Below are 19,976 nucleotides of genomic sequence, written 5' to 3'. Positions count from 1 at the left end.
TTTACTATGGGAAGATCGAACTGGGTCGCCAACTCCATTATGGTGGTGCCTTGGCTATTTACGGTCCCGTAGCCATAATTGCCGTGAATATTTGAATTTGGTGGTGCCTTATGGCCCACATGGCCATTTAGATCGCCAGCCACCAATCGTCCCTCCCCCTTGGGCAGAGATTGCAGGAGATCATCCAGGTCATCCCAAAACTCCTCCTTCTCGCTTATATTACAGCCCATCTGTGGGGCATATACAGAAATGATGTTCCAAGCAGGGCCATTATCCAGGGCTAGTTTGATGCACATCAACCTGTCGCTGATTCTGTTTACGTTAATCAATCTCTGCTTAAGTGTACTGTCCAGGATAATGCCGATTCCGTTTCTCTTGGTTGTCGTTCCGTTGTATATAAGTTGGTAACCCCTACCAATGTCACGGGATTTACAGCCTTTCCACTTTAGTTCTTGGATGCAGCAAACATTGATATTTCTTCTTTGTAAGGTTTCCGCCAGTTCTTGGCTACGTCCGGTCAGGGAACCAATATTCCATGTAGCTATGCGCAGTTTATTTGCGCAGTGTCTGTCGTCGCTTACAGGGTACGCCTTAGCATTTCCATTCGCATTTGATAGCCTCTGACCGTCGCTTACGGGGGACGCCCTAACCTTTATAGCATTTAATTCTTGGTGTACTTTCATGGTATTTGGAGAGGTTTTTGTTTGGCTATGTGTTTTCCGGCCGGTTGCCACCTGACGCCAAGACTGTGGCCCTCCTGGAGGGCCATAACGCCGCCGTTGGCTCCGTGAAGCTCATCCGCCGCCGCATTTCTGTGCGCTCCAGCCCAACGCACAGCACCCAGTCCAGCCTTAACTCAGAAGATGTCTAAGCAGCCTAGACTAGGGGGAAGTATTGTTGACGGAGTTTCCTTCTCCGGCCTGTTTGGTCCGCGGGAGGTATTTTATTTCCCTCCAGCCCCGCTTATGTTCTGAAAAGAACATCCGCAGGGCACCCCCTATCCGCCACCCGGGGACGCGTTCTCTAGGGGTGAGGCTCCCCCGAGAACATGTACGTATATGTATAAAAAAATTTGGCTCTTTTATGCATTTTGTCTCGTCCATTTTCTAGGGAAGGTTAAATAACAAAAGTTTGAAGTTTAAAAAGTCAAGTTTAAATCGCCCCACGACGACGAGATGACGACGACGACGAGACGAATCTAAAAAAAATGTTGGACGTCTAGGTTTGAACCATCCTGTATAAAATATTATTGCTTTATTATTTTTATTATCAGATTGAGTTTTTTTGTCCACATTCCGAGACTATTATCAGGCGTCCAATAAGTATGTCTAAAGTTTGAGAAGGGCTGGCATTGAAATAATTGTCACAAAAAATAAACATATAAATATAGACCTTGTCGTTATAATAATAAGGATGATATTCTAATGAACGTCGAATAGAAGCATGGTCAACGCAAATATGAGTTCGGTAGCAGAGACCATAGGTACCATTCACCGAACAGCCGTTCGGTGAACGAAACATGGAAAATATGAGGAACCTATTTCGCGAACAGATTTTGAAAATACTATTTAAATCGTAATCAATATGGTATAACTACAAATCTATCAATTAATTTAATACTTGAATCCATTACTAAACCGTACATGTATAAAATTCTCGCTAATACTGGCGTAAAATATCTAAAATTATTGTTTGATAATAGTCTTGCCAAACGCAGTTTTATAATAATCTATATAGGTTATTGTTGTTCGGCAATTGCTCATAAAATTACAAATACATTAATTTATTTGTGAAATTAGGTAGTTAATCTAAATAGTTCGTAATCAACCACTAGAAAAATAATTTCAAAAACATACGCTTTTCCTGATTTCGGACGCTGTTCGATAATACCTTCCAATTAAATTGTCGGTGTACTCATCACCGAACTCACATTAAGCTTAATTTCTGATAATATGACTACACTAAATTAGTTAAATTTACTAAAATACACAAACTAATTAGGTAATCACACTGTAAAACCATACTTTGAAACACAGAAATAAATTTAAAAGGTTTTATGGCCTTAAGAAATATACGCAACTTCTTAACGATTTCTTTAAGGTTGCTCATACAAAGTGGCAATCGGCAGCGACGACCTGTTTCGATCAATTGCCACGTCCCAACTGCGGCACAAATTGGCCGACTCTGGGGCCTAATGGAAGGGACAGGTATTTAACTCGTGAAAAAAAAATACGCAAGTAAATATCAGCTGTAAGTAATCGACTTATAGCCTAAAATAGAAGAAATTCGGTGATACGGACGGATTCAGAGCGTTCGGTGAAGCGTACTTTTACCTTACTGTATTTTGTATTTAAGTACCCTTTGCATCAAACTAGTTTTTATGTTGCTGAATTCGTCGATCTATGAGCTCAAAACAAAAACGGACGTTTTAACTTAGGCCGATAGATTGCATATCTTTCGTTAAATTTAAATAATCACGATTATTTAGGAGTGGCGCTAGTGTTCATGTTGATGGGCTCTTAAATTTTGTAGGTCGTTCGTTGTTCACGTCTAAATACACATTTAACTACAGATATAACGTTAATTACAGAGCACAACAGCTAAGGTATTTCACTTACCACCGTCGTTCGTGGCTTCATATTCCTTCTCACGGGCTGCGGTATGCGTGGAATAAAATGTGATCCATATAATATTATGCTTTTTATATAAATATAAGTGAATCACGCACTCAAATGCTTTCGACACTGTCCGAAAATAATTCTAGCTAGTATTGTATACTCGTAGCAGTAGGTACCTACCAAAGTACCTACTCTTAACTGACCATTGAGAAAATAATTATTCTAATAAGAACTATTTTGATCGATCGTCTGATACCTCTTGACAGATGTTATGTTGTTGTGGATGGTATACCACCTGTCCAATTTATTGGTCCAATGAGCATCGCGTCTCACTCTCTCATTAAGCAAAATGTGAGACGCAACATATTGGACCTTGAAATACCACTCTAGCTTTGGTAACTTACCAACAATCTGTCCGATGTTGCCCTCACTAAGCGCTATGGACGCCAGTCGTTGGAACACGGACTGAGACAGGTCCAACTCCGTGATGATGGCGTTCGTGGCGTGATGTTCTGTTTTGGTGACTTACCAGCAATCTGTCCGATGTTGCCATCAGTAAGCGCCATGGACGCCAGTCGTCGGAACACTCGGAACACGGACTGCAACAGGTCCAACTCCGTGATGATGGCGTTCGTGGCGTGATGTTCTGTTTTGGTGACTTACCAACAATCTATCCGATGTTGCCATCAGTAAGCGCCATGGACGCCAGTCGTCGGAACACTCGGAACACGGACTACAACAGGTCCAACTCCGTGATGATGGCGTTCGTGGCGTGATGTTCTGTTTTGGTGACTTACCAACAATCTGTCCGATGTTGCCATCAGTAAGCGCCATGGACGCCAGTCGTCGGAACACTCGGAACACGGACTGCAACAGGTCCAACTCCGTGATGATGGCGTTCGTGGCGTGATGTTCTGTTTTGGTAACTTACCGACAATCTGTCCGATGTTCCCGTCAGTAAGCGCCATGGACGCCAGTCGTCGGAACACGGACTGGGAAAGGTCGAGTTCCGTTATGGTGGCGTTCAACACGTGGAGATTTGTGATGTTCTGTTTCACTGTAACAGGAGAAATTGTTGGTAAATGTGGTGTAAAAATTATAATTTCATGATGTACCTAACTATAAATAGGTATTTTATTAGTACGCTATAATTACGCTCGCTAAATCGACACGCACGGTGGCCTCCTGAAAATTCAGGAGTGTGCGTGTTAGCAGATAAAACAGACAGATGGGCATTTTCATTTAACTGTGCACCTTTAACGGCCGGTTAGCGATCGTTACAAAACTGACGGTCAATGTCAAATCCCATACATTTTGTCAGAAATGTAATGGTTAGACGTTACTGAAACACGCCTTAATTAAGTCGCGCTTGAAAGTACAAGTTAAATGAAAATGCCCAGATATATTTTAGAGTTTATTACAGTAAGTTCTCAAGAGTTATACGCATACTTAATCTTACTTGTGCACTTGCTAGCGTATTTTTGTCTGACCGTAAAACCTTAAGCTAATACATTAACTAGAGTCCGACAACCGCTAAGTTTTCATGCCAAGTGCTATGCTACGTCAAGTATAAAGCTTTTAGCTTTAGGGATATATGCGCAAAGTTAGCTTGGCCAAGGTCTAAGTACCGAGTCGTGTACATTAGTGCATATCTAATAGTACGTCCGTTCTTGTAATGCAAATACAAGTGCTAGTTATATTGTTTACATAACATTACACCAATACATATTTAGTTAGCTACGCACAATTAGCACTACTAGACACTACTAATAGTAAGTGAGTTCTATTTATGTACAATACACCTACAGTTATTTGCGATGTAATCGTCCTTTATTCAGTTTGTTTAGTAAAATTATGATAACATTGTTTTTCCTCGTATTTCCATACTACAGATGCTTCCTAGAAAAGCGGATTAATAAGTAGGTACGTATAGTCCGTTTTCCTTAACAAGCTGTTTGTATTTTTTTGTTTTCGTCTTTGAAACATGTATTAATAGGTACTCTTGCAGGATAGGGATGTTTAATTTATAATTCCCTAAACAAAGTACAAAGTAGGTATCAAACATGTTTTAAGTACATATATATTTATTTAATAAATAAACATCCTAGTTTATCACTTCCTATTGAGTTCCGCGAGATTCAGTATTTGTCTGCCAAAACAGTGCGCCGGCGACATTCGTTAAAAACATAATACCTATGGTATAAAATGCATCCCTTAGAATTTACGAAAATATCTTCACTTAAGGTACATAAAAACAAGAATAAATAAATACAGTTTTCATATAGACAGGTACTTATTAAGTTTTTGTGGGAGTCCTCTGAACCTATTGCGTCTTAAGCCATTTTAATAATTACTCATCCAACCACAGCACAGCAACATTACAAAACACCATAACAGCCAACTACCCCATGCCTCATACAACCTTCTTATACCACGACAGTATTCGGTCGTCAGCCTGACCCAGTTCACTCGATTTCCTCAGAGACAAATATTGGTTTTGTCTTTATCGTCTGTTTAGTAATCAACAGAGACAACACAAACATGTGGCATTCGGAGATAAACAACCGCCGTACCTAGCGGTCGTTACATGCAGATGGACAACAGAAGGTACTGTGATGTTGCAAACAAGATATCTATGATTACATTATTATAATGTATCCTCTGCCCGCGACTTCGTCCACGTGAGAGTGTCTGTCGCAATCGTCGAAGATACCGGATAGAAGTAAAAAGTATGTGTTTTCTGTATTTACAGGTTTATACATCTAAGAAATTAATGTAAAAAGGCATACTTCATGCCACAGGGTGCTCTCTATCTGTCTTTGTCATAGGAATCAGGTTCGATATCGGATTGGCATTCAAATAATACAAACTTAGCGGTCCGCGTTAAACTGTCCACATCGCACCAGATCGCAGAGATAGGATCCACGGTAAGTAACACAGTGTAGTTTCTTGATGACTAAGAATAAGATGAGAAATAAGTAATGAAAAAGAAAAACAAAAGAATGAGCAGTCAAGCCCACTTTCAGCGTGAAACTGTCCAAATCACAATATAACATAGAAGTTATCCACGGTGTCACAGTAGTATGGACCACGGTGCCATAGCGCAGTTCTTTGGCGGTGGAAAACCAGATAGATAGAGAAGAAAAAAAGAGTTATATTAGACTTACTCTTACTGAACGCAGTCGCTCTTTTAGCGTGAAACTATCCACACAGCAGAACGCAGAAGTAGGGTCCACGGTTTCCTAGCGCAGCTCCTTGGCGAGACACAAGACTGCGTCCAGGTTGAAACCGATCTCCAGTTTCATATAGGATTTGGGATATGTGGGGGAGATGTGGCTAAGAAAGTAAGGACTTACTGTATGCAGTGAGGCCTTCTTTTAGCGTGAAACTGTCCACGTCACAGCAGAACACAGAAGTAGGGTCCACGGTGTCACAGCTCAACTCCTTGGCGGGACACTGAGAACTGCGTCCAGGTTGAAACAGATCCCCAGTTTTATATGGCTTGGGATTTGGTATTAAGATGTGGCTATTAAGAAAATAAGGACTTACTGTATGCAGTGAGGCCTTCTTTTAGCGTGAAACTGTCCACGTCACAGCAGAACACAGAGGTAGGGTCCACGGTGTCACAGCGCAACTCCTTGGTGGGGCACTGGGAACGGTCCAAGTGGAAACACTTCCCCAGCTTCATGTTGGGCTTGGGGTATATGGGTGCTGGTGTGGATGCAGGTACTGGCTGGAAATTAAATTATGAGAATAATTCAGAATCAATATTAAAATTGTCCAGGTTTTGTTAGTGATGAGCGCACGATAGGCGTGGCGTTCAAAGGGTATGGTGACATATTTAATGATCGCAAAGTATCCTCCTAAGGCCCAAGGTCCTACCTATAGTACTTATTCAGTTCAATTAAATTTAAATCATATTCGATTGGAACAGAGTTGCTTTTGCTTCGTTCAGTTTTTGAACAACGCTGAATCAACTACAATAGGTATAAATTTCTGTGGCAAATTTTGCATTTTTCATTTGTATGGCTGGGCCTTAGGAGGGTATAGTGTGACCATAAAAGAAATAGTTACATTTATCCCCGTAACAAATTAGTCTTGAATATGTGAAGATCGAACGTGGGAAGGAAAATAATCCAGCAGGTACACTGCAGCGCCTCAATCAAGAGGGCTGCTACAGTCCGTTTTTTTTAGCATTAGAAAGAACTTCGCAGAAGTAAGCTTGTGGTTCCAAATCCGGCACTATTAGCGGTAATAATTTGAAGTAAATTATATGTATTGACGATGCTTCATTAGATAATTCAATAATTATTAACAATTAAAGAGCCTGATAAAAACTGCACGCTTGCTTCTGTGGATTTCTTTCTAATGCTAAAAAAAACGAACTATAGAGTTAGACCAAGAAAAGTCACCAACGATTTTGATAGCATACTCAGTGCAAGAGTTATTTATACGTTAAATTTCATAAAAGTGTGACGTTTAAAATAACACTTGCACTGCGTGTTCTATCAAAAACGTTGCAGACTTATCTTGGTCTAACTTTAGTATCTACCTACCTGGTCTACCAGCCGGTCTAGCACATGACTGACGCGAAAGTATCTCGCCCGCGAGATAGACTACCCGTCCCTCTTTGATTAATACAGTTAGAAAAAGACGGGTAGTCTAATTCGCGGGTGGCGCCAACATATGGTCCATATTTTTTAAATTTTTGGAGAACAATAGAACTGACCTCTGGACTCCTGTACTTCTGTGCCGCTTGCTCGAGCTCGTCCACTCTCATCTCTATGGTCGGCATGTGTCCCAGCAGGTACACCACGAAGCACCATAGCGCCGCCTGCGGCAAAATTAACAAAGATTAACCCCCTTATTCATAAACGTTTACTAAAGTTGACAAGCCGATAATAATCGTTTTTCCCTTTCCGTCATACCAATACGTCGGAAAAGGACAAACGATTATTATCGGCTTGTCAACTTTAGTAAACGTTTATGAATAAGGGGGTTTATGTAAACGTTTATGAAATAGTCTGTGCTGGAAGAGAAGAATCGTGGTGCGTATGGGGCCCAATAGATTCCACGACGACTCTTTCCGAACAGACTCTATATAGTTGATTGTACAACAAGGGCATAAAGTGACCCATTTTTATACAAGGCAATTTTTAGACGTAACGGCCAAGGTAAGACGACCAAAATAGTAGACGAGGGTAAAAATGGACATTTATGCCCTTGTTGTACACTCTGCTTTTCACTTCGATTGCGAGGAAAATAAATTATATTTTTCACGGCAATTTACACCACGAAATTGTCGCAAAGCGAAAGAACATAATACATAACCAATTCCCGCCAACTAACTTTTTTTTTTAAATTATCAACATGTGATCAGAGTTTCAGACGCTTGGTTTTCTGCCAAGTCAAACATTTCGAAGCATTTTTGAACGGTAATCGACTCCTATTTTATGTGATTTACTAAATTTAATGACAGAAAATACGGATTTCTAATAAATTGTAGAAAAAATAAAATTAATTTATATATTTGTATAAATAAATTATATTATGGGACCAGGGACAATCCTCCGCAGCCACTCCACAGTAAGCCCAACAAAGGCTTGTATTATGGGTACCAACTAGATATATGTATAAGATAAATATGATATTAAATATGTGACTTAAAAACGTTGCGTATTCGAGTATCGAAAAGTGCCATTATTTTCCTCATAAACTTTTTTCCTTTTAGGCAAGTTTCTCGGACATACGACATACCTATACACCACAAGGTACCTAAGTAGGTACCTACCTATATTTCTTAATTTTGTAATTTTTACTGTACATCAGTGTTTATAATCATTTTATTAGTTCACCAATTCTCCGGAAGATGTCTCTGTCTGTAGAATAGAACGCGCTATCGTTTGGTTGTCGTGGTTTAGGTACCTAGCTACGTTTTAATTTATTGAAGTAAAGGAAAAATGATATATTTTTGGATTCGTTCTTATTAATTCCAGTAGGAACGAATATTGAGTATATAAAATGTGTGGGGTACCCGGTAAGGCAATACATACAGAATATTCAGATAATAAATAAGTACTACTAGGTACTTATAGTGCTAGCAGTACGTCAAAAAACGCTGTAAATTGTGTTAATACTTAATAGCATGAAAATTGGTAGGATTGATCTTTGGGACACCCGTAAATCCAAAACAAGTATATATGAGTCGGACTCGCCCACCGAGGGTTCCGTACTTATCAGTATTTGTTGTTATAGCAGCAGAAGAGAAATAAATCATCTGTAAAATCACGGCTCATGAGATACAACCTCGTCACAGACAGACGGACAGTGGAGTCTTAGTAATAAGAGCCAACAGGAGTGGTCATTTCTCCATACAAACGTACTCGACTGTTTCCTCCGTGGGTTTTGATGCTAGAGGGACATTTATGCCCTTGTTGTACACTCTGCTTTTCACTTCGATTGCGAGGAAAAGAAATTATATTTTTCACGGCAATTTACACCACGAAATTGTCGCAAAGCGAAAGAACATAATACATAACCAATTCCCGCCAACTAACTTTTTTTTTTTAATTTTCAACATGTATTCAGAGTTTCAGACGCTTGGTTTTCTGCCAAGTCAAACATTTCGGAGCATTATTTTAGAACGGTAATTGACTCCTATTTTATGTGATTTACTAAATTTAATGACAGAGAATACGGATTTCTAATAAATTGTAGCAAAAATAAAATTAATTTATATATTTGTATAAATAAATTATATTATGGGACCAGGGACAATCCTCCACGGCCACTCCACAGTAAGCCCAACAAAGGCTTGTATTGTGGGTACCAACTAGATATATAAGATAAATATGATATTATGTGACTTAAAAACGATGCGTATTCGAGTATCGAAAAGTACCGTTATTTTACTCATAAACTTTTTCCTTTTGGGCAAGTTTCTCGGACATATACACCACAAGGTACCTAAGTAGGTACCTACCTATATTTCTTACTTTTGTAATTTTGACTGTACATCAGTGTTTATAATCATTTTATTAGTTCACCAATTCTCCGGAAGATGTCTCTGTCTGTAGAATAGAACGCGCTATCGTTTGGTTCTCGTGGTTTAGATACCTAGCTGCATTTTAATTTATAGAAGTAGGAAAAAGGATATATTTTTGGATTCGTTCTTATTAATTCCAGTAGGAACGGATATTGAGTATATGAAATGTGTGGGATACCTGGTAAGGCAAGGCAATACAAACAGAATATTTATGTAGATAATAAATAAGTAGTACTACTTATAGTGCTAGCTGCTAGCAGTATGCCAAGAAACGCTATAAGTAATTTGTGTTAATACTTGCATGAAAATTGGTAGGATTGATCTTTGGGACACCCGTAAATCCAAAACAAGTATATATGAGTCGGTCTCGCCCACCGAGGGTTCCGTACTTATCAGTATTTGTTGTTATAGTGGCAGAAGAGAAATAAATCATCTGTAAAATCACGGCTCATGAGATACAACCTCGTGACAGACTGCTAGACGGACAGTGGAGTCTTAGTAATAAGAGCCAACAGGAGTGGTCATTTCTCCATACAAACGTACTCGACTGTTTCCTCCGTGGGTTTTGATGCTAGAGCAATGATTTTTTCAACACAGATTAATATTGTCGATATCTGTGTCGGATCATTTTGAATTTTTGATATTATTTGTTTTTTAAGGCGCTAGAGCCCTTCAAAAAAGGCCAAAATGGCCTCATTGACTATGCAGCATTGAGAGGCGTACTATTCAAAACTGATATCAATTAGCCAGAAAATCAAAACGGTCCGACACAGATAATTTCATAATCATTTAGATTTCCAAATTTGGTTACGATTGGTTAAGTTTTGGAGGAGGAAACAATCGAGTACGAAACCTCGATTTTTGAGATTTTTACGCAGGATTTTTCGCCTTGTCCTTATCGCACTAGTTTTAGGAGCCGCTTCCGTTAGCGACACGGGTATATTTACCTAAAATGTTTAAAACTCAGCTGCTGCAGTTTCGTCATAAGGTCCCGTTTTTACCCTTTGGGTACGAAACCCTAAAAAGGAGAGGAGTTATGACGCCATCTTATTTTGTACGGCTAAGAATATATTCAATCAAATCATTAATGATTCAAAAATATCTACCTATTCCAAATCTTTTACAACACACGAAAGGCAAATAGAAGTCCGTGAGATCTTAGAAGAACCTTCGGGTCTCGGCTATAATCGGACGTAATCGTGTAATAGAAAATGACAGTTTCAATTACTTTGGTTGACGAATTAGTGGCAGTCCAACACCCAAAGAGTGCAGTCGTTTTTCTCGTCTTGAACTATATAGAGCAGTTAATACCACCATAATATATTCGTTATTATTTCATTAGATATTTTTTAAATTGATTTTAATGGAGACACGTTTCAAAATGGGTATATGTGTAAATAGTCAATCGCGGGAAATTGTATATAATGTTTATAAATATTTTGTGAAGGAAGCGGCAACTTTTAAGAAGAGCGATAATTGTAAATATTTTAATAAACTTCAAGACTTTATTGGGCTATTCTTTCTGTCACTGCTCTCCAGGCCGTTCGATCTTCAGCCATTTGTATAGTTGCCTGGAGTGAAGTCCTGGTAACGTCTTGGACCACATCTGTCCATCTTCTGAGTGCACGCCCTCTACTCATTCGTCCATCGACACTCCCAGTAATAATACGTCTTTTAATGCGTGTGCGTGCCACGTCTGATTGTATGATCGAAGAAAATCCAATATGCGATAGGTATTCTCAGCTCTATATAATTTCTTCCAGAAGCGATACATGGTGAGATGACATTCTGTTTTCAAATTTACCTCCGGTCGAAATTCTAATTCTGATTCCATTTTATTTAAATTATGACAATAAGTCTAATCGCAATATAGTTATCCAGCGAAATTTAATTTAAGAGCCTTTAGATTAGGGTTTATTTTATGTTGATGCTAATTGTCCACTTAACTTTTTACGATAACTTCAAAAAGTTTTATCAGCTATTAAAAAAGCAGAACAGCAGTATCACCTTCGTACGTTACCGCCGATAACCGAAGTCTTTTTCTAAATTACGAAGGTTCTTCTAAGATCTCACGCACATCTAAACAACTCCTTAACACCTTCGCTGCGGCAATTAGTATAACTCGTAATTAACCATACTTTGTATAGGGTCTTTCGACCCCCTACCGCATTGAACGTGTTAATGACGAAACATGCTTCCATACACATGACAGCACAGGAGATACAGGATATGTAAATAGAAGTTGAATCTAAACGAATTGAAACAAAAAATCATTTATCAACGTCTCACTTCCGTAATAAATTCTTGGTATGAATTTATTCGATTCCCAGTTGGCATTAGAATTACATCTAAGGAGGCCAGTTCGAACGAACATTCCTATATCAATAGGACGTCGTTTTGCTGTCATTCGCGCGTGCAATTCGCTTTTACTTCTTTTTGTACATAAGTATATAGGTAAGGGACCATGCGCGTTGGAGGGTTTGCCATCTTGTGGCCTTGGGGCCGATTTTTTTGAACTTCGATCGCTCGATTTCTTGTCTTCTTCTTCCTGGCGTTATCCCGGCATTTTGCCACGGCTCATGGGAGCCTGGGGTCCGCTTGACAACTAATCCCATGATTTGACGTAGGCACTAGTTTTTACGAAAGCGACTTCCAACCCAGAGGGGAAACTAGGCCTTATTGGGATTAGTCCGGTTTCCTCACGATGTTTTCCTTCACCGAAAAGCGACTGGCAAATATCGAATGATTATTCGTACATAAGTTCCGAAAAACTCATTGGTACGAGCCGGGGTTTGAACCCGCGACCTCCGGATTGAAAGTCGCACGCTCTTACCGCTAGGCCACCAGCGCTTCGCTCGATTTCTTGTATATATTATCAAACTGCACAACGGGACTTAATCGCGTATTTAAGTTTTAAGATTTACCTCCGACGTTTCGAGGACGGCGTTGTCCCCGTGGTCTCGGAGAAGACTCCACTTCTCCGAGACCACGGGGACAACGCCGTCCTCGAAACGTCGGAGGTAAATCTTAAAACTTAAATACGCGATTAAGTCCCGTTGTGCAGTTTGATAATGTTTAATAATCGTGAAAGTTTAAATCAGTGTTCTTGTATATAGTTCAATATATCTCCACTACTAGGCATTTAAATTCTACAAATAGAATTGATAACGAGTGGTGAATACCACTAGATTCCCAATTTCTATCGCTCGAATTTCAATAATTTGAATTTCGCCCTTTTCCACCGATTTTCGAATGACGAACGATCGAAATTCAAAAATCGGCCCCCTCAGTCGAAAACATATGTGTACATGTACATTGTCAAAGCAAGTGCTACCATCTACCGTTCTCGTCGGTACGTTTCCTTGTGCATAGTAGGTTCTGTCATCTTGTGGGTTACATCGGAAGCATAAACACATTTACGCTTCGCGCCAAAAATCTGACGGCTCCTATGCTGCCCCCTATAGTTTATGCACGGGGCCTATGCGAATGATAACAAAATGACATCATCTTGATATCAAAATGTAAATTCGAATTGGCAACACGATATAACACCAGTAAAAATAACCACAGCGTAAACACTCAGGTGAAGGTTTGTAATAAATATCGTCTCTAAAAATACGTGGGATTCGATTTAAGGTCGGGTCGGCGCGATTATAAAGAAGATGGAAAATTGTTATTATAATAATATGTATTTATTCAGATAACTAAGTCTAAGTAACATAAAAGCCTGTTAGGAGTTTATTCATAGGCCTGAGTTATAAATGTTGTATTAACTAGTACCTAGACTAGATACATCAAGTATGCATTGCATTTGTATTTTAAGAGTTTTAAGACTTTGTATTTTTTGCCATGCTACCTCGCTTGTCTGGCACATTTCGCTGCTAATCTCTTAAATGAAGGACATGAGCTACTTAAATTAACTTTTTTTGCAAGAGCAAAAAAAAGAAAAAAAAAGAAAGTGAAAAAAAGAAAGAGTGGTTAAGAAAGATCTTAACTTTTTAAGTAGGACAGTACCTATTTTATATGTAGGTATACCGGAAGGTATTTTATATTCGATGACCGGTCTGGGCTAGGGGCCTAGCCAAGCCGACAATCTTACATCGACAAACAGCAAACGAAAAGTAATTAATATATCGATCAGATGCTGCTGCGAAAAATCACGTGACATATATACATTATTTAAAGTTTGTTTTGACCTATTTGTAAGTATGTATAACATAGTTAGACCAAGAAAAGTCTGCAGCGATGTGCAAGTATTATTTTAAACGTTAAACTTCTATCAAATTATGACGTATAAATAACATTTGCACTGCGTGGGCTATCAAAATCGCTGCACACTTTTCTAGGTCTAACTCTATGAATAATTAAATATCGTTGTCCGAGTACGAGTACCCACAACATAAATTATGCCTTCTTGAGCTTATTGTACGGCGCCGCTTAATCAATTGTGTAAAAAGGTTATATATATATTTATTTACCTTTGATTTTAAGTTACCTATTAATTTATTAAACGCTCTATTTTTTCGCTTTATTTACATCTAGTTATGTCACATTTCCAAATGTTGGTAATCAGATGACAAAGCCAACGTCCCTGGTCTAAAGTTAACCGGGTCTGCTGGCGTCCAGAGGATGTGGCTATTGGATAATCGTCGCACGACTGGACGGCTCAATTGTCTTGTCGAGTGTCGTGTCTTGTTCAAACGCTATTTTGGTCCTTTTTACAAGATTTTATTTGACTTGCCGTAATCCTGACTAACAAATGGACAAATGGGTAAAATACATTTTTAATACAGTTGCTCAAAAAGTGCTACTTTACGTAGCTGTTTAGCGTGCGGAAAGTTGGTTATCTCGAACTAGTGCATTTTAGTTTTCCAATTTTTTTAAATTTATACTTGTTCCAATTCACGACTACTTATTGATGAGTGTTAATATTAGTTTCCTTTAAACGTCGTAATCAGCATAAAAACCTACCGTTAATGTAAGAATACGAAAAATATTACATATTTCATATTTAATTACTTACCTCTTCATCATTATAACACGTTTATTTTTTAATATTCAATATTGAAAATTCCGTTCTTAATAAGTTGACTGAATGGAACGGAATAGCTGCCAAACGCCCATAGATATAATATACTTAAAGACGACGTCTAACCGAGCTGTCACTGTTACCACTTTTGTTTAGTGTACGATTAATAATGTTTTTCTTATTTTTTCGCAACTGTATTAAAAAACGTCGTTCGATACACGTGCGGAAATGTCATTCTTCACTCGTCCCGAGTCTTGCCACTCGCCTGCGGCTCGTGGCAAGATATCTCTGTACTCGTGATGTAATGACATACCTTCCGCACTAGCATCGAAATGTACTATTTTAGTACGGGTTAAACTTATGCAACTTTCCTGTGGACATCATTTTCTTAAAAAGAATTTTATAAAAGTCTTAGAAAAAAGGATTTAAAACGTTAACTTTCGTAATGTCCACTGAAGAGATGTCGGTTTCCCCGAATGTTTTCATCGATTTAGATCAGCGGTCGGCAACCAGCGGCCCGCGGGCCGCATGCGGCCCGCCAATCTCTCGCTTGCGGCCCGCGAACCTCCCTGGCTATTTTGTATGTAATACTGAAGAACAACAATGTTTGCTAAAGTCTCAAATATTACCAAAGTGCGGCCCGCGTCATCTTCGTTAACTTTTATGTGGCCCTTGGCTGCTAAAAGGTTGCCTACCGCTGATTTAGATGAAAGGAATGTAAATAGAGCCCTGGGGAACATACATAAGTACATATTGGGAAGTGGGAGTCACAACTTGGAAGCTATTGATATTAAAACCATGTCCTCACGATCGATTAGGCCCTTTGGTATACTTATGAAATACCGGTGACAGTTGAATATTATGATGACATTCATTTATTACATTATTACCCTATGCCTCGACATAATTTACAAACACGACTCTACAAAGATCATAAGTAATGATTCAATTGCACGACTGCTCTATATCCACCATATTTCGTCATGTAGCAGGATTGACAGGTTCACAGAAACAGACATAACTGATGAGTCCAGAACCAGACATAAGTGAGAGAATATGATTAGCTTTAGATAGTATTGGAATATAGCCAGTTGTTTCAGTTAAACGCAGCTGTTGGTACTTAACATACAATGAAAATAGTGTAATAAATACTCAGTTATAAGAGCAGAAAGTCCATCGTACTAATAAATATTCTTTAACCTAGCGTTTTCCCGGCCTAGCGCCATGGTCCGCTTTCCTGCTCAGTCTTATCCACTTTGCCCGGTCTGCGGCATCTTCAGGTGTGAGATTATTCTCTTCCCTGACTGCTATCACGACGTCCAGCCAGCGCTTCTTAGGCCTACGGCCATTGCACTAATAGATATTACACCAAAATAAAGCAAGCTCTCTGAGATAACATATATGACATAATATTTTATCACCATAAACAAAGGAATGCTAAAAAACACGTAATGTATTTACGTTATCATGTGCTGTAGGGCTAATACGGTCGACTCTTTATCATTTGTCACCATGCCTGTCACTTTCTAAGAAATATGTAAGTGCGAAAGTGACGCATGGCATGGCAGGTGATAAAAATGCGACCACGATAGCGCTTCTGCTGGAATTCAACAGAAATTGTCAAGAGTAAGTAGGTATCACACTTTTTAAGGACAACCATGAATCAGTAGACACGTCAGTTACTCGTATCTTTGCAGATGACTTTCCATATCGAATGAAATTTACGCTAGGGGTTCCGAACCATTCCGAACTATGCGCTTACACGAAAAGTTAGTTCGATATCAAATCGAATTATAAACACCACATGTGTTACACCGGAACATCGCACCAATAAAATTGCTACAAGTGCTAATTCTATTTATATTAGTCGGCATGTTATTGCTCAGCTAACGTTTACTGTTAAATGTAGGTTGGAGCGAAACATATGTCGCCACATGTGGTGATGACCCGACTTAATCACATGCAAATGCAATTTATGTATGCTAGTAATTATTTAAACATTGAAGAACTTGCGATTTGCGATTAGAGTCGAATCGAGAAAATTCTGCACAGATTTTGTGGTGATAGAAGTAAATTTATTCAATATAATAGGTGCAAAAACATAAAACACCATCAATAACAATAAATAAAAATAAGTGGTTTTGTAAGTGGTTTTATATTTTACTTTTATATTCATATTATAAAAATACCTAACCTAAGACGATAAATAAATAAAAATAACTTAAAATTACAAAATAATAAAGGGCCACTTGCACCATCCCATTAACCCGGGATTAAGAAGTTGAACCGTTAACCCAGTGCCAAATTGTACTGGTAACCATCCAGGTTTAACCGGTTAACCCCGGGTCAGTGGGATGGTGCAAGTGACGCAGATTATAGTGCCTAAGTTTAAATAGAGCTCAAATATTCCACGTTTAAATGTACATCACAATAGAACGTCGGCACCGCAAGCAGATAAAAGGCTAAAAATAGACGGCAAATAATATAATATAAATATAATGTCATGTTTGTATGTGTACCGTGTGATATCCCGCTATATCTTATCGTGCTGAAATATTTGGCGTGGTAAGCCTGGAGCTTATGAGGCCTTACGTCACTGATAAGTATAGACGCTTCAAGTTAAAATAATGTGTTATTATTTTAGGGGTACAGCTAAAGTTTTGTGACAAATTGAAATTAAATAAAATCTCAAAAAAACCGGACAAGTGCGAGTCGGACTCGCCCACCGAGGGTTCCGTACTTTTTAGTATTTGTTATAGCGGAAACAGAAATACATCATCTGTGAAAATTTCAACTGTCTAGCTATCACGGTTCGTGAGTTACAGCCTGGTGACAGACGGATGGACGGACGAACCCACAGCAGAGTCTTAGTAATAGGGTCCCGTTTTACCCTTTGGGTCGGAACCCTAAAAAGGGATCCGAAGTAGAAAAGAAAACACAGTTATAAGATCTGTAGGAGTAGCTGATGCAATTAAGATGTAAGCTATTAAGGTGTGAAAGAAGTGTTACTTGAATGTTTCGTCTTCGTCTTTGAAACAATTCTTCTCAGAAATATTCAGACGCAACGTAGTTGCTAGCATGACACGGCTAGCGATATAATATGTTATTGTTAAAGACGATTTAATGTGACAGTTTTATGTATAGTATCTGTCAAAAATGTTACACAAGCCGTGATATAGGTACACTACGTCACGAGGTGGACATATCTATTTTTTGTCCCATATAATTTACTATTCAGCTATTGTATTTGCTTACACTGCCAAGTGCTGAGAAACTGCGATAAATGCGATGACTATGCGTACGGCCTACGAAAAATAACTTTTCTGCCCTCAGGCTGGAACACGTCAACTTTCGGCCCGCTGCACTAAACGAAGTTGTCACTTTCCGGTTTGGATAAATACCTATAATACAATCATTACCTACATGCCCACAAGCTGTTAACTATAGTCCACAGGAGAGAAAACTTGTGTAACCTACCTAAATTAAATACCTTCTTACTTATTTACCTATTATAATTTTAGTCATTTAACCTCAGCGACGACGACACGTGGTAGATAAACATTATAGGTTTATTATGCATTATGTACATTAATAATCACAATACAATCCCGTGTTTGCAAAGCCGCGCTATTTATAACACGATACCTATCTTCACTATGCTATAGTCAGAGACTAGTAAGTTGAGAAGACTGGCAACTGCAGTCTACGCCACTGGCGCTATTTTTATTTATTTGCAAATAGTAGGTAACTGTTAACGGCTGCTATTCGTAACTTTGGAAAAACCCATTAAATAAAAAGATGCCTTAAATGTTTTCATTACTCCTGTGCCTACCACAGCGGTCACGGAAGTCCTTTATTGTGTTTTCAAGTCATAAATAGCAAAAAAAGTGCATGTCAGTATTCATACGCACATTCGCACAAAGCTAAAAGGCTAAAATGTTTCATACCTATGCGCAAAACAACAATAACAAGACAGACATAGTTGAAATAACAAGACCTCTTTAAACTAAACTGATTATAAACATGTCATAGATTTTGTACACACATCTGCAAAAGGAATAAATGGAATTCGTTTTTTAAATCGGTACCAACGTATATTTTTTTATTAGTTGCATATGTGGAAGCATGTACCTACCGCTAAGTTGTCGCTATGGCGCCGATTTTCAGCGGACTGGTGGTTGTCAGTAGTCTCTATTTAGTAGCCTCTACTGTAATGTAATGCATTATGAATATTTCCATCAGTGGCTCTGTTTATAGAAGGATGTTTCCATTGTTATCGCTCCCGGCTTTATCTGTGGTTTGTTTTCGTCGGTGACATGACTTGATTTATCAATAATGGTTTCATTAACTACGGATGTTTTACGCAAAATAGACCAATAAAATCCTCGTATTTAAAATGAAAATTAGACTTTTTTAACGCGGATGAAAGGCACCATTTTGTCTCAGGAGGCCTACCACGAACACCGAATTTTGCAAATTGCGGGCATCTTTCTCTAATTTACTCTAATTAAGGCGTAGAAAGATGCCCGCAATTTACAAACTTCGCTGATAGCGGTAGGCTCCCAGACTACTGCCATCGAGCGCCAAACTACGTCGATTGAACATGATCCTCGATTGCTAACCAAGGTATGACCTTGGTTAACAATCTACTGTTGATAGGTTTTTGTTGTTGACTGTACGTTGATAACATTTGTGGCTTGCCTGGAATGTTCATCACATCATCGTAGAATCACGGACAGACATTGCAAACACATGTTCGGTATAATCATTATTGTGAACCCAGATGGAGCTTATTATAATTAAAATGAGACTGGTAACATACTTAGTTAAGTATTTCAAGTTTCAAGTTCTTTATTTGCATTCATGTTGTACATATGGGTATTAAATAACAAATGAGTTGTTTCAAACATGAGCCCTGCAAGGGCATAGCAATTACTTAACCTAACTTATACCTAATACAAATAAAAATGTAAAATTGTAATCTTAGTAGAATAGGTACATCTTAAAACTTATCATTTAAATATTTGTCGACAGTGTAGTAGCTTTTGTTTATTAGGGTTTCTTTTAATTTTCTTAAAAATAAAATGTTCTTTCTTTTCTTCCTTTATATTTTGTGGTAATTTATTATATATCTTTATGTAGGTACATTGATAAAGGGCCAGACGAATGGAGTTTTAATCGGGAGGGTGGTGGCATTAACTTTGAAAATAGTTTCATGAAACAGACAGTTTTTGCCGCAATATAAACTCTATACACAACAAACGCGCAATTTGTTTTGCCGTTA

At 38.5% G+C, this 19,976-nt stretch overlaps 1 protein-coding gene across 1 annotated transcript in view; it reads right to left on the bottom strand.

Annotated features, from left to right (window-relative positions):
* LOC134669976 (protein halfway) overlaps positions 1-19,976 on the bottom strand; it is a 50,373-nt gene that overhangs the window by 9,638 nt on the left and 20,759 nt on the right. The window contains exons 2-4 of the mRNA XM_063527621.1: positions 7,348-7,452; positions 6,168-6,351; positions 3,550-3,675 (exon numbers count right to left, since the gene is read on the bottom strand). Of these exons, the coding sequence (XP_063383691.1) occupies positions 3,550-3,675; positions 6,168-6,351; positions 7,348-7,452 (415 nt within the window). The remainder of the gene's footprint in view (positions 1-3,549; positions 3,676-6,167; positions 6,352-7,347; positions 7,453-19,976) is intronic.

This window comes from Cydia fagiglandana, chromosome 13 (genome assembly GCF_963556715.1).
Source record: "Cydia fagiglandana chromosome 13, ilCydFagi1.1, whole genome shotgun sequence".
NCBI classification, from domain to species: Eukaryota; Metazoa; Arthropoda; class Insecta; order Lepidoptera; family Tortricidae; genus Cydia; species Cydia fagiglandana.
The sequence above is the reverse complement of the archived record's forward strand: the minus strand, read 5'-3'. Positions and strand labels throughout refer to the sequence as shown.